This window comes from Tursiops truncatus, chromosome 1 (genome assembly GCF_011762595.2).
Source record: "Tursiops truncatus isolate mTurTru1 chromosome 1, mTurTru1.mat.Y, whole genome shotgun sequence".
Taxonomy (NCBI): Eukaryota; Metazoa; Chordata; class Mammalia; order Artiodactyla; family Delphinidae; genus Tursiops; species Tursiops truncatus.
The window spans coordinates 162,115,473-162,130,491 of NC_047034.1; the positions used below are offsets into that span (position 1 = coordinate 162,115,473).

Here is a 15,019-nt window from a genome sequence, read left to right on the forward strand (position 1 = left end):
TCTTCCATCTTCGTCTTAGAGGTCAATGCTTTCTCAAGAGCGTGAGACTTTACACTAAAGGCCAATCATTCAGACTTTTCCAGGCTTTCCAGCTTTAATTCTAAAGTGCTTGTTGCCCTCTGGGGAAGACGCTAGTGGATGTAGACATCAGTGCTTCTTGGTCTGAAGAAGAAGGGAGTGGGGGAGATAGAAGAACAACTCAAGTCATTATCAGACTTTGTGTCTCTAAGCGCACGCTTCTAGTCATCTGCCACAGAGTACACCCATCGGAAAATGCCTTAGATCTCAGTCTCCTCCCTCTGAGGGATCTTTTCTGCACCCTCTGTGACGGAAGACTTTCTAGTCCTTGCTTGAATATACCTAAGGGTGAGGAGACTGCTTCCCAGGTATCCTGTTCCACTGTGGGGTCATCCAGGCTCTTAGGATGTTCCTCCTTCCATTGAACTAAAATTTCTGTTTTGTATCCTGGTCCTAATCTGGCACTTCTGAGCACAACATAACAAGTCTGCTTCCTCTTCAGTATATTCAAGGCCTTTTAAATATTATGCGTGAGCAGCAGGCTTGAAAAAGCACTGAGTTACATGCCAAAAGAACTGTGTTCTAGGACTTTCAGTATTCCAGGTAACTTGCAACCAGTCTGAACAAAATGATTAGTAAAGGTAATTTCCTCAGCTTTATAGAACATGGTTTCCAACACTCATGTTTTTCAAAGCCCTTCTTTAAAATATGGCTTCCAGAATGGCACACAGTATTCTGGACATAACTCTGATCACATAATATAGTGGGATTATTATTTTCTAGATCTCTCTGTTCTTCATCTTGGTCATGGACAAGATTTGGGCTTTGCAGCTCTGAACCTTATAGAAAATAGACTATCCATAAGAAAATACAATACTGTATTAATACTGATTTCTTACATGGGTCATTTTATTTGATCCTGAGGATCGTACATAGTAGCTAGAACAAATCTGTCTCATACAAGCACAGAGTTACCACTGAAACCTAATAAAAATCTCTCCCATCTGTAAGTGTCTTGTAGTATACATATGTCCCTTTACACATGACTTACTTGATCCGTATGACAGTCTTATGAGGTGGGCAGGAGTAAGGAGGGTTACCAAGTACGTTGGGGAGAGGTCTGTGGAGGAAGGGGTGTGGGTAAATATAAGCTCCCAAAAGAAGTTGGGTTAACCAGTGTCCCTCCCTCCTCCCCCTTCCAGCACAACATGCCCTTCTGGAGGATCACAAACCACGGAGACCTGGTGTCCCTCCACCAGGCTTTGGAGCTTGATTTTCTCTAAGAACTGGAATGAAGAGCCTTCCCCGCGAGCTCCTTTTCACTCCTGAGAGGAGCTAGAGACCGGAACCAACTGGGAACTCTTTCTCCATGGAATGCTGGCGAGAACACAATCAAAACCAACAGCTGCAAGAGATGAAGCTTATTTTTGCTAAGAGTGAGCTGCAGCCCCGTGTTCATCCTCACATAGGAGCGGAAGACAGTTGGATTGAGAGAACAATAGACTCACCGCAGCTACAGTGCTTTTAACTCTTCTGGGTTTTGTTTTGTTTTATTTTGTGTCAAAATAAATGAAGAAAAAGAAAAGGAAATTCTTGGGGCAGAGTTGCACTCTGCGTCCGTGACCAGATTGAGAACTGCCATTAACTTGTGGTGATAGGATAAACGCAGCAGACTTTTATAATAACATCTCTTGCAGTCTTTGTAATCTCCTTAGCTGTAGAACATATTCCCAGTGAATGTATATGTTATTTTTATAGGTAAGGGTCTGGTCTCTGAAGCAGGTTCCCGCCCTCTTTCTAGCAAGAAAGGGGTCTGTAAAGTTTCCTTGGAAACTCGTAACTGAACTATCTGAGATACCTCTCTGTGACGGTAGCACCTCCTCAGCTGCCCAGCGCCCTGCTCTCTCGGGCGGTTTCCTTCCGGCTCCTCCATCTCCTGGCTGGCTGCACTGTGGGGCATGGACACTGATTCACTGTAGACTTTGCTGGTTCCCATCCTAGAAGCCTTAGTCCCCTTTCCAGTCCCTCTCCCCTTTCACCAAATGGCACAACCCTAGAAACTCCTTCTCTTAGACAGTAAATTGTAAGCCTTCAGCTTGACTCTTAGTCAAAGGGTATGTCCCAAGGGGCTTACCTCCAAACTGGAGAGAAGAACTAAGGCTTCTTAGGAATTTCCACTTCTTTGGCTCTTGAAACAAGAAGATTCCACCTTTTCCTCCTGCAGAGAAGCACCCTTCCCCAACACATGTTCACCTCTACAGCGCCCTCGCCCTTCTTAGTCATCAGTGCTGGGCTCTTGGCCCTTTCCTGCCCTCTGTACCTCATGTCCACCCCCATGCAGCTCTGGCCAGTCCCCAGGCTTTGGACCCAAGTAGTCAAGTCTGAGAAAAGGTTCATAATCACATTTTGGCCAAAACTACGAAGGGATTTGACTTTCTTTGAATCCTTTAAGCCCTGTTGAAAGGTGTTCTGGACATGTATTTACCCAGATCTCAGCCTGAAACTGAAGAACAGATTGCCATGATCACAACCCAGTTTTCCCATGGAATATACCCTTCCCACTTCTCAAATCCCCTTCTAAAATGGGAAACCAGAAGGCCAGAAACACTTTCCTGATTTAAATGAGGTTGTAGACCCCCTACTCCATGCCTGAAAACTCAATCTTGGGCCCAATGCAGGAACATCTCTCAACCTGACTTCTGGGAGGATCGGTGGGTGCCCAGGCACTGGTCGCAGCCTTCAGTCCAGCTGTGTTTGTGGATGCCCCATCCCTCCAAGACTGGCCTGGGCATCTGCTCAGGCAGAATAAACTTCCGTAGAGCTGAGGAAGTTCGGCCTCTTCCAGGTTGCACAGAGAGAGGTGATTTTATAAGCACCTCAGAGAGGTGCAGTCTGGGTCCTTAGTAGGAGGCATCCTTGACCAACCCCAGCTACAAATGCTTGTACTCAGAGATTCTGCATATCCATTTTCAGAGATGTTGCAGCACAAAGGGGTCAGGTTCCTTCCAAAGCCAGGTCACCCAGAGAAAGGCTGGTATACACACATTCCCTCAGAACTGATTGAGGAAGTGCTTCGTGACTCAGTTTTTAGAGAAGATGTTTTTGGAGAGGAGCTCAAGTCAGTGCTCATTACTTAGCTGCCTCTTTGGCCTGTTTCCTTTGGACGGGAAATACAAAGCCTGAGGCGGACCTTCTTGGTCTGAGTTCAGCATAGTTGCCCAGATGCTGCTCTGCCTTGCTTGGTAATTTATCTTAGAATGCTTTAGGGTGGGTCTGTACTTCCAGGCCCCAAGCCCTCCCCGTACCGGCAGTAGAGCTGTTGGTTTCTTGCCCTGGACAAAGGCCACTCTGTTGGTGCTGTGCTTCAGGCTGCAGAGCGGTACCCACGTCGTGCACACGGGTCCACACACACACACTTCCCTCTCCCTGCCCACTGGGACAAGCTCTTTATTCCTAGAATATGACTTGGAGTCCCTTTGCGATGGCCTTTTCCCTCCTGCTCTGACTGCACGGCTTAGGTCTTTGCAAAAGGAACTTGAAATTGGCTAAGAGAGGTGAGGAAGCTCTCTGAGCAGTGCCGCCTTTGCTCTTTTCTGGTTGTTTAGAGGGTAGACAGAAAATGGAGCTTCCTGGCTCCTCTTTGCCAAAATGAATTGTTCAGGGAGCCCAGTGATCTTCTTGGAGCCTGTGTTTTCCTCTTCCCCAGCACAGAGGTCTGGAGAGGAAAATAAGTAGGCAGCACCACGAGTTCTTGGAGGCTGAGGTCGAAAGGATACTGTGGGTCCTTTCATCAAGGGGGAAGCCCTCTTGACTAGAAAGAGTCCCCATGGAATAAGCCACATGATGAGTCCTTTTCCCAGCTGGGCACCGTGGGTTCTGTAAGATGGGTCTGCACGTTTCGTGGTGAGAGCTAGGCCGTCTCTAGTAGGGAATCGAGTTGTCAGCTGTGTCCTGGGTTTAAGAGGTGGCTTTACTTTCGAATGTAAAACTGACTGTGCCTTAGCATCACCCTGTCCGGTGCCCCTGGGGCAGCTGGTGGTGTCCAGGAGAGTGGATGCCTGCTCCAGATTCAGATGCCTACTTGGGCTTTTATTTGGTTTGGGGTATTCCTGTCTTCTGCAAGTTGGGGGAGCAAAGCTAGTGTCCCAGGAGACTTGTGCCACAGCTTGTTCGCAGTTTATAAAATCTTGTTCGCGTTAAAGCTCCAAGCAGAATCTGATCGGCAAACTCCAGCTGCAGTATATGGAGCTTCTAGATGTTCACTACCTTGAATGGGTGTCGGTGCCACTGAACCGTGGGGGAGAGGAGCCGAGGGGCGGAGCCACGCTCTCCCTCTTCCTGGGAGAGTGATGGTCTAAGCCCAGGGCTGGTGGGCTTGGGGCCTTCCCCTCCTCACTCCTGCAGGAAGGGGGCAGTTAGGACCCCTCTTAAGCAGGCTTCTGTTTCTTACCACTAAATTGGCTTCCTTTTTCATCCAAAAGTTGGAATTCCCCAAATACCCTGTAGAGGCCAAATCTGAATTCTGAGATTTTGAAATATCTTAAACCACGAGAGAAAATCTAGTTCTGTCCCACCTCTGATCAGCAGGCCCTCTGTCCCTTCCTCTCCTCTGAGTCAGACAGCTCTAGCAAGCAAGGTTACTTAGCTAGTTCCTAATGCACTGATGGGAGCCATCCCATTAAGGACGACCTCTACACCAAACATGACCCTCTGGACTTCAGATGCCTCATTTAGCAGGAAAAGGCACTGATTAGATATATTTATGTGACTGCGGGCATTTGTGGCTGTAGAGTCCTTGACCATAATGTTATATGTAATGGGAACTATCTTATAAACTTGAAAAAATAAAGTTTTTATTTTCTATATGGTTTGCTCCTGTGTCTTTTCTGAGTAGGATCAGCCCAGTTGCCCAGCTGAGTAGGCTTCTAAGTAGGGCTTCATAAAAAATCAGAAGAGCTCATTAGAAAGATGCCACCCTTTCAGTAACTGAGTCATTAATTTCACCAAAAGAAACAAACAAATAAAACTAACCACTTGGTATAAATAAATGAGAAAATAAAGTAAATATTTTAAAATAATTTGCAAGGGAAAGTTTATTTCTTAATTGTTTCTAAAATACATCACTTTTCAAAGTTTAGGACTGGAACGCCAAGAGATTTCATTTGCTGTCAAATGTGCTGAAATTTAATTATTAAAAAAATCAATACCTTGCTGTGCTGAGCTGAAAATGCAAAAGCAATAAAACTGACAAATTGATACCAAACTGTTTGATCTGGCTTGTTTTCATGTTACATCAACTACTTTTTTCTCTTTTCATTTATTTAGATTTGAGTCTGACTGTTCATTGGTCTGGAAAACAGTCAGGAATCCTTTTGCCTTTTTTTCCAACGGAGATTAGAATTGGGTTCTAGCTTCCAAGTACCTTACATGTCAGACTATAAGATGTATTTTTCCCCAAATTAATTCCCCCCAGAAAAGAGGGGGTTGTCTTGTATTCTGAGGCATTAAATCTTTGCATCAAAAGATGCACATTTTGAGCCACAATATAGTTGAAGCAAACTTGTTAATCGGTCAGAAGTACAGGTATCAGAGTGTTATTAGTTTTTAAGCCCAAAGAGTAGACATCTCCATCTCCCCCTCCCATAGGTATAACGTCTGCACGTTTCTCAAGAACCTTTCCGGTGGCAGGTTAAAATGAGCAAATCAAGAGCTTTTTTATTCTTCAAAAACAAGTTTCTTGACAATGGAAAATCTTCAAAGGAAATTTCTAATTACAAGTAACATCACTGTCATCTTTTTTAAATTCTTGATTCTGTAAACTTTATTTACAAATGAAACGACCACTAAATTCCACAGCTTTTTAAATTACATACCTGTTACCCTTCTTTGACAATTTCATCTAGAGAATACAGATGAGAGCTTAGCCAAAAAATTAAACATCTCTTTGGATTTTCTCAGGGGAAATAGCCTGAGACACTACACTGCATCATCTGTTTGGGCATGGATGGCATCTCCCCAGAGCCTAGTCTTCTCCACATATGACAGGACGAAGTAGAGAAAAGTCAATGTAGCAAGTTTTGTTTTGTTTTGTTTTAATTGAAGTATAGTTGAGAGCAAGTATTTGTTTTAGTGAACCCCTTAGAAGCTATGTTTGAGGCTAGGTTGGACACTAAGCCCAGGGATTTATAAAGGCCAAGCCTGCTCTCTGAGGTCTCAACCCTTGATATTCCCTATGAGTTGAGAAAGATAATGATTTCACTTTTGTGTGTGTGCAAATGTGTGTTTATAGTCAATTAAAAAAATGATCCTTTTTCTGAGGTTATATGTCCTTTCATAAGACAAGATAATAGATGGTGGTAGTTTTTATGCCCTTTTTCATTAAAATTAACTTGGCAACCATGTTGGCCATTATATTGGTTCATGAAATTCAGAAGTCTGAAAATCATTGGACTAAGTGATCCTGGAGATCCTTTCTACCTCTACCATTCTGTGTATGTAAAAAGCACCAGCATCATCTTCCCAGAGTTCCTCCCTGCTCCCAACCTTCATCTCTGTGTCAGCCTTGGCTCCAGGCCAGTATAACTGCTACAAGCCCTCCTTCATCCAGTCACTGCTGACTTGGTGTCTGGAATAAAGCACATCTGCGTGGCTGTCATCCTCACCTCCTTTAGGGCGTATATCAGTTTCTCAGGGAGGCCTTCCCGGCCATTCTATATAAAATTGTAACTCCCACCTACAACACACACGCACTCTCCCTACCTTATTTTTCTTTTAGCACTTAACACTATCTGATACATTCTTTCACTTATTCTGTTTACTGTGTCTCCACTAGATGAATGAATGAATAACAGACTCTCCTGGATCCCGTCCCAGTGGTGATGAACCTTTCCTTCTGTCTCCAGTGCCCTTTCCCTGCTCCTTCTTTCTCCAAACCACAGACTTCCCCAACACCACTGCCCACATCCACATCCCCTGTCATCACTGCATCGCTCCCAGTGACCTCCCAGCAAAAAGACCTTTCTTCACCTGCGCTCGCGTATTCACTTCCTGATACCAAAGGTGTACCTACTCCCGCCAGGCCCAGCAGCAGAGCCGGCTAAGAGCACAAGCTAGAGTCAGCCCAGATCTGGGTTCTGATGCCCACCTGAGCGGTCAACACCACACTGGCTCACCAGCTCCTGACGCTTAGAAAACAAGGTTAAGAAGTCTTGCCTAAGCCAGCCCTCTTCTCTGGTCCCAGGGCCTTTACCGACTTTGAGAGGAGGACTTTGCGTCCCTGACCCCTTTTTTCCAGGCAGCTTTGAACTTGGTGGCAGATTTAATGACACAACTAGGCTAGGGGATTTCATGAGGTTTTAATAATAATCTAATAATACTGTTCAACAAAGACAACACACGTGTCTCTCGCTTACAGAGACGCAGATACACACACCTCTTCCACCCACACAGACTGAGGTAGAAAGTACACTGCCTGAAGCACAAAAACATACTCAGCGGGCCGAGCCACGGCCCAGACCGCAGGTTCACAAGGCACTTGATTGAAAGGTCGCCCCTTGAGAGCAGAGGCAGAGGCCGGGCCAGCTGCACTAAGGCCTTGGAGGGGCTGACAGGGCTGACAGGCAGTCAGGCATCCCTGGCTTCCAGCCTGAGAGCCTGTTCTGGAGTATCTGGAGAGGGTAAGGGGTGAAGCTGGAATGGCAGCTGATCTGCCAAGGCTAGAATGATGCTTCTGGCACGTAAAAGGCCCTCGGTAAACATTTGCTAAATGAATTGAATGACTGGGGTGGGGCAGGGGAGGAAGAATTCCAGAGAACACATCCTGGAGGTCCTGGGGCCTTCCAGCCCAGGACAGGGGAACCAAGGGTGGGACAACAGCTCCACCAATTATTTTAGAGGTAGCCAGGGAGGTAAAAATACCAACACTGGGATGCTTTGGGGTTATACTTGTTTGGGGGGAAGGGAAGAGGCGGTCTCTTCTTTCCTCCCAAAGTGTTTCATACATAATTGGGGCCCTGGACCCTCCAGGGCCCAGCCCTTCTCATCTTGTTCTCTTCCTTGAGGGCAGGCCTCTGCCTTATTCAACTCTGGTCTCCAGCGCCTGGCACAGATCAGGCATCGAGCGCTCGTTGAGTGAATCAAGGCCCACAGCAGCATAAGCAGCTTATCTTCTACATTCTACCAACTGATTCCATCTGGCCTTCAGTCCCCTTGGCTGGGCCTGACCCTGCCTCAAAGGACACCATTCACCTCTCCCTTCCATGGCAAAGCAGCCTCATCCCTACCTTTGGGGAAAAAGTTCTTAGCCAAATGGGCCATGCGCCTGTTCTGAGGCAGCTGACGCCCCTCGAGGGAGTGCAGACCCCGGGTCCCGTCCACCTGGTCAGGCTCCCAGCGGCAGCTGGGGTGCAGCCAGCGGTAGTAGACCAGCCGCAGAGCCAGCCCCAGGAGGAAGCAGGCGCCGGCCGCAGGCAGCAGCCTCTGCAGCAGGCAACCGCTGGGCAGCCAGGTGCTCTGAGTCACCCAAGCGACCACCAGCAGAAGGCTATCATTCAGGAGGAACGCCAGGTGGATGGTAGCACGGCCTCGGGTTCGGCCCTCAGCCACGTTGAACCAGGAGAAATAAAGGATGGTGGCCACCGTCGCCCGGTACAGCCACTCGGAGCAGGGATCTGGCATAAAGTCCGTGCCCTGAAGCCACACCCAGAACAGCAACACCAGCCACAGGCCCAAGAAGTGCAGGGCCACACAGCGGGGGAAGAGGGCCGAGAACAGGGCCACGACCAGGACTCGGGGCCACAGCAGCAGCAGGTTCCACAGGAAGTAGATCACGGAGGCACCCAGCCCCAGGAGGGGCTTGGAGGGGAGGCAGGTGCGCAGGGCCCGGTGGTAGTCAAGCAGTGCCCACGAGATACCCACAAAGGACGTGCAGATGCTGACCCCTACGAAGAGGAAGAGGAGACAGGTGAGCCCTGCGGGCAGCCTGCAGGCACTCCCCAGAGGCCACGGGTACTGCGAAGGCCTCGTAGCTACGCTGACGTGGGTATTACGGACCCCAATTTGTTGAAAACAGCTGGAGACCAGCAAGTTCACACAACCCCAAACAGAGCTAGGATCCATATGGAGTCTGCCCTTCACCGCAAACCTTTCCTTTTCAGGTGCTACCACGGTTATATTTTTCACGGATGAGAAGCTGTGTGACTTATACACTCTCATCGGCACCCCTGTCACCCAGCATCTGGCACCCCTGGGCCTTGGCCACACCCTGAGCATCTTCTAGGGCCCTGTACCCCTTCCTTTCCCGGAAGAGCCCACGCCTTTCTTGGATCTGAAAATCAGCAGTCCAGTTCCCCCTTCTTAGTCTCAGAAAGGGAAGCAGGAAATCCCATGGGGTGGCGACAGGCCTCTAGCTGAAGCTGCCTTCCGGGGCCAAAAGGGATGTCCCTGTTATATGGGTGGTTCAGCCTCTACTCCCTTCCACCCTCAGACTGGGCCCCGGTTTTGATTCTCCAAGACTCGAAGTGTACAGTGGGGATCCTATCCCACCTCCTAGGTGCCCATCCTGGACTAGAAGCACCAGGCCCTCCAACGAGGGCTGGAAGCATCTCTAGACTGCTTCCTCCCCGCCCCCTCCCTATTGCATTCAGTCAACAGATGTTCGCTGGGGACCTGCTACGGGTCAGGAACCCACTCCCAGCCTGGAATCAGATCTGTGGCCTTTGTAACCACCCCACACTCAGGGTCTCGTCAGGGCTGATGTTCCTCCAGTTTGCCAGCGTGCCGCATTCTCTGACCTGACAAGCGGTGCCCTTGGTATTCGGTGGACCCACGCCCTGGTTCCCCTGGCCTACTCCTCCTTACCCTGCAAGTTCTGGCTTCATTATCCCCTATAGTCACCCATCTGGACCCCACCCCACCCCACTCCGCTGTGCGGCTCCTATAGCACCCCATTCCTCTCTGGAGTCTTATCACACAGTAATTATTTCCTTATCTCTGAGCTCCTTCAGGGTAGGAAACAGATTCTGCTCCCCAGGGATCCCCCAGAAGCTGGCATATAACAGCAGCTGAATACATGTTTGCTAAACAAAAGTTGGGGAAAACCTGTCTCTTCCCTCAATCCCCCATCCCCACTCCCTCCATACACAGCGTAGACTGTCCCCATTTAGCCCTGGTCCTAGACACCCACTGCCTCCAAAGAGACAAACAAAAAACACAGTCATCCCTCAGTATCCACAGGGGATTGGTTCCCAAAATCCGCGGATGCTCAAGTCCCTAATATAAAATGGCATAAGAGTCAGCCCTCTGAATCTGTGGATGCCGGACTCACAGACAGAGGCCCGACGGTACGCGCACAGTGAGTGCTGTGTGTCCCAGGGCAAATCACTTCACCTTTCGGCATCTCTTTCCTCTTGTGTAAAATGGAGATAAATATAGCACCAAACTAGAGGCGCTATGAATGTGAGCGATGATGACAATAAAGCACTTTCCTCAGTGCTGGCTGATAGCAGGCGCTCAATCGTGATGGCCGCTATTACTGGTTTTTGTTTTGTTTTTCAATTGATACTGCAGACTCAGATTAGCAAGCTGAAAGGGCCCTTGGAGACGGAGTCCAACGCCCCAGCTTGTACAGCTGTGGAAACTGAGGCCAGAGAGGGGATCTCCAAGTCCCGCAGAGAGTGGAGGCAGAGCTGGGACTGGCTCCTTGGGAGGCTGTGCCTGGTACGGCAGCAGGTGTGCGAGGGCTGAGGAGGAGAAGGGGAAGCCTAGACCCTGAATCAGATGTGAGCTGGAGTCCTAACTTGGCTGCCAGCTGGCCTGTGACCTTGGGCAACTTCCCTGAAAGCCCTCCCAAAGCTTCTCTTTGCACAAACCTCTCCTGTGTTTTACGGGGCCACCCGCCTCTTCCTTTTCAGATCACTCCACATGCTTTCCTGTAACTACCTGCTTTACAGTCTATGGTCCCGACAGGCCAGGGGCTGTGTCCATCTCCTTATTCACTGTGGTGTTCCTAACACAGGGACAGGCACAAAGGTGCTCGATCAAAACAAAGGCACGGGGCTTCGCTGGTAGCGCAGCGGTTGAGAGTCCGCCTGCCGATGCAGGGGACACGGGTTCGTGCCCCGGTCCGGGAAGATCCCACATGCCGCGGAGCGGCTGGGCCCATGAGCCATGGCCGCTGAGTCTGCACGTCCGGAGCCTGTGCTTTGCAACGGGAGAGGCCACAACAGTGAGAGGCCCGCGTAACAGAAAAAAAAAAAAAGGCACTCTGCATGTACAAAGGCGCTCAGGAATTTATCTATTAATCAACAAATTGCTTATTAGGCATCAGGCACCCTACACACTTCACCTGTTGTCTCCAAAATAGTAAAAATTACACTTAAGACTTATTATGCACTAGGCACGAGGCTTTATAGGCATCACTTCACTTAAACCTTCCATTAACCTTATGAGGTAGGATCATTTATGACATCCATTTATTTGTCCAGATGAGAACAAACTGATAGCTCAGAGAGGTGGGGTCCTTTGTCCAAACTCAAGGCTAGAGCATAACTTTGCATTTGAACACAGACCTGCCCGACTAAAGGACATTCTCCTATTTTCTAAGCAGCCTTTATAAAAGAGTGAAAACCTTTCTGACACTTGTGGGCAACTTTCCCAAGGTGTAAAAGGGAGGCTGGCCGAGGGCCTGACACTCACACTGGTAGTACTCGGCGCTGCCGCTCTGCAGCATGATGGCCAGCACCAGTGTGAGCTGCGGTGTCATCTCCAGGAAGGTCTCAAAGAGCCGCAGCATGCTGATGTCCAGGGAGAGGAAGTCGGCATAGGCCAAGTCGAACTGGGTAGGCACCTCCTGCCGCCACACCAGCAGCCCCTGCCGCAGCCCCTGCACGCACCTAGGCAGTACACACGATGCCCCAAGGGGCCCAGTTAGCATCCTGTGGCATTCCTCTTTCCCTACCCATCGAGTGGATGCAGACAGGCTCAAATCCTAGCTCGTCACATACATGCTATAAGGCCTTGGGCAAGCGACTTACCTCACTGAACTTGTTTCTTCATCTGTGAAGTGGGGATAAATACAACAGCTATTACTTCTGCGGTAGCCACCATACCAAGCTCATCACAAACCTTGTCCCTTTTACTCCTTTACAATATCCCCATTTTACAGATGGGGAAACAGGACCAAAGAGCAAATGAGCAGTGGAAACAGGATTTGGACCCAAAGCTGTTTGAATTTGAAAGGTGTACTGGGAAATTGCCTAAAGTGAGCATTCTCAAATTTTAGCAAGTGTAAGAATTTCTTAGGATCCTGTGGGGAAGGAAGCCATTGAGAGCTTCTGAGCACAGGCAAGACAGGTCCTACTGTGCTACAGAAAGAGCACCCAGGGATCCATTTAACAGGCCTGCCCAGAGTGATGGGAACAGACGGGGCAGAGTTAAGGGAGTCCAGAGGTTGGACAGACAGGCCTGAGAGATCCACTGGCATGAGGGGGCAGTGGAGGATGGACCAAGATCTCCCCCCGCCCAGAACTGACCTCAGTTGGCTATTGGAAGGTGAGGCCATTCACTCATTGCAAGTTCATTCATCAGATGTTTACTGTCACTTCCCCTGGATGAACTTGACAACACACTCAGGGAGCAGGCCCGAGTTCGGGGCGGGGGGAGGTCCCCCAGTGCCCTGGCAGAGGCCTCAGCCTAGTCACAGGCAGGAACAGAGACACCGTTTTCTCAACCAAAGCTCAGTACAGTCTGTCTGACTCATGCTCAGCAGAAACAGAAGATACATGATGTAATTATAGATTCAGGGCTCACTGCGGGCTGCCAGGACTGCAATAACTGTGCCCCTTCGTGTTCACCCAAGGTGTTATTGATGCCTGGACAGTCCCTCAGGCAACACTGCAACATTCAAAGCTCCTCTCGCCCACTCCTCGAGACTCAAGGCAAGATCTGGAGAGAATCTGTAAACATGGATTCAAGAGCAGATCCTGGCTCCGTCCATCCCATGCCAACCCAGACCACATCATGTCCTGACTTCACATGACTCCGACCCCTTCGTTTCAGTTTCCCCATCTCTAGAGGGCCCCCGCCCGAGCCCAACCCTACATGGCTCCAGGGACATGGATGTGTCAGACCCCACCTTTGCCCTCTTGCTTGGTCTGGGAGTGAGGGGGTGGGGTGGGGAGCAAGTGTTCAGGGAGAATACAACTGGGAAAGACAGGGTGGGAGGCACTGGCCATGAGGGAACAAGCGCTGCTCTGGGGGTCAGGGCTGCTGCAACTCCAGGGTGACCCAGCTGATCATGAAGCTAGCTGACACATGCTGCCTGCCTACTCTGCACCAGGGCAATTTACAGGTCTCATTCCATTTAATCCTGACACTGTGAGCCTCTGGAACAATGAGTAAACTGAGACCCAGAGGGGTCAAGTGAATTGCCCAAGGCTCCACCCACAGCTAAAAGCAACGGGAGGTCTGTTGCCACCAGGCACTGTGCGGGGCACTTCCCTCTCTGCCCTTCACCACAGGCCTGCCAGCCACACCTATCTCGAGATCACTACCTCCTTTAACAGAGGAGGAAACTGAGGCTCAGAGAAAGGCAGGAATAAAGCCACACAGGTGGTAAAGCCAGGATTGGATCCCAAAGGGTCCAACTCCAAGTCATGTGCCTCCCTTCCCTCTCTGGGCCTCAGTTTCTTCAGCTGTGCCAGGAAGGGTGCTGTTCATGAGCTCTGAGGGCTGCCAGCCGGATCTCTCCCTCATCAGGGATCAGGAGCTCACCTGTAGGGGGAGGCGCCCGCTAAACTACAAGGGGCTTAGTTTCCTCCTCAGGGTCTCAGTCCTCTCCTCTCCGCCCCCGTCGCGGGGTCAGGGCTCTCACCTGCGCTACCAGCCCAGCTTCAGGAGGTGACGTTGACTTCCGTTCCCCCTCCCTCTCCCGGAGGGCAGGGCGCTCACCTGTATAGGTAGCCCAGCTGCAGGACATGCAACAGCGCCAGGCAGTGGCCCGGGGGCTTCGGCGCGTGCGGGCTGGAGAGGTCGGCGCGCAGCCAGACCCAGCTGAAGAGCTGCAGCGCGACTGAGGAGAGGCCCAACAGCGCCAGCACTAGCGCGGCCCACAGGTAGCGACCGCTGAGCACATACTGGCTCGCGGCCCAGAGGTCGGCGCCCAGGTCGATCAGGAAGGCGAGGGTGCCCAATACGCCCAGGACCAGGTCCCAGAAGAGAGCGGCGCGTGGCGACCAGGGCATGACCCGCCAGCCTCTGCCCCTCTTTCTCTTCTGGGCTCGGACCCACCCTCCCGGCCCAGGGTCGCCCTCCCTGCCCAGGGTCGCGGTGGCAGGAAGGAGGCGGACACAGCCCTCGGGGCCGCCCAGGACTCGGGCTGCGGGGCGGGACTTCCCCGTCCCGCCCTGTCCGGGGAGGAGCGAGGTCCGTAGACCCCGCGGTTGGGGTATCAGCGGTGCCACAGATCCCTGGCCCTGCCGCCTGCCTAGGCATCCCCGCACTCTCACCCCAGCCCCGCTGAGCCCTGAGGGCCCCGAGGACCGCTAGGCCCGAAGACGGACCGTCCGAGGCGCAATGCCCTTAGCTTAGGAGGCTTCTAATTGCCTTGTTTTACATTTGAGGCTCCTGGAGACCCAAAACGGCGAATCTGGCCCGGAGATTAGCGCCCAGGCTAGAACTGCGATGTCTCACGTCTGCATTGTTGCAAAACAAAACAACAGAACGCCAAGGCCCGTTCCGATCCCTGACTGAGGGACTTTGCTAAGTTTGCCTCCGAGTCCGGGCCGTGTGCCAGGGGAGACAGAGGGCACTGGATCAACCAGGCGCATCTTCCTGGCAGCTCATTTTACTCGGATTATCCGAATAAGAGGAGGGGGATTCAATAAGTGGGCAAGGGAGTTACTTTAAACATGATTTACAGATTAATAACAGAACATGCACGACGAGCATTGTGTTTGGGATAAAACATGAAACTTGAAAGAAATGTGCTTCTGGTGGGGCCCTT

General features: G+C 50.6%; 2 protein-coding genes and 1 long non-coding RNA gene across 12 annotated transcripts in view; 2 read left to right on the forward strand and 1 right to left on the reverse strand.

Moving 5' to 3' along the window:
* The window catches only part of EYA3 (EYA transcriptional coactivator and phosphatase 3), a 104,112-nt gene extending 99,231 nt beyond the window's left edge, over window positions 1-4,881 (forward strand). For all 10 annotated transcript variants that reach the window (XM_019938330.3, XM_073793388.1, XM_073793386.1 and 7 more), the window contains one exon: window positions 1,221-4,881. In XM_019938330.3, coding sequence (XP_019793889.1) covers window positions 1,221-1,301 — 81 coding nt within the window. In that variant the 3' untranslated portion in view covers window positions 1,302-4,881. The remainder of the gene's footprint in view (window positions 1-1,220) is intronic.
* Window positions 4,882-7,356: 2,475 nt separating this feature from the next.
* Window positions 7,357-14,402, reverse strand: XKR8 (XK related 8). Its single transcript, XM_004324420.4, has 3 exons — window positions 13,966-14,402; window positions 11,713-11,909; window positions 7,357-8,957 (listed from the first exon to the last, which is right to left on the reverse strand). The coding sequence occupies exons 1-3, from the start codon at window positions 14,256-14,258 to the stop codon at window positions 8,248-8,250; spliced, it is 1,200 nt and encodes a 399-aa protein (XP_004324468.1). The 5' UTR covers window positions 14,259-14,402; the 3' UTR covers window positions 7,357-8,247.
* On the forward strand, window positions 14,024-14,948 carry LOC141276662 (uncharacterized). Its single transcript, XR_012326562.1, has 2 exons — window positions 14,024-14,129; window positions 14,637-14,948. It is a non-coding gene; the product is annotated as an uncharacterized lncRNA (long non-coding RNA).
* Window positions 14,949-15,019: the final 71 nt, after the last annotated feature.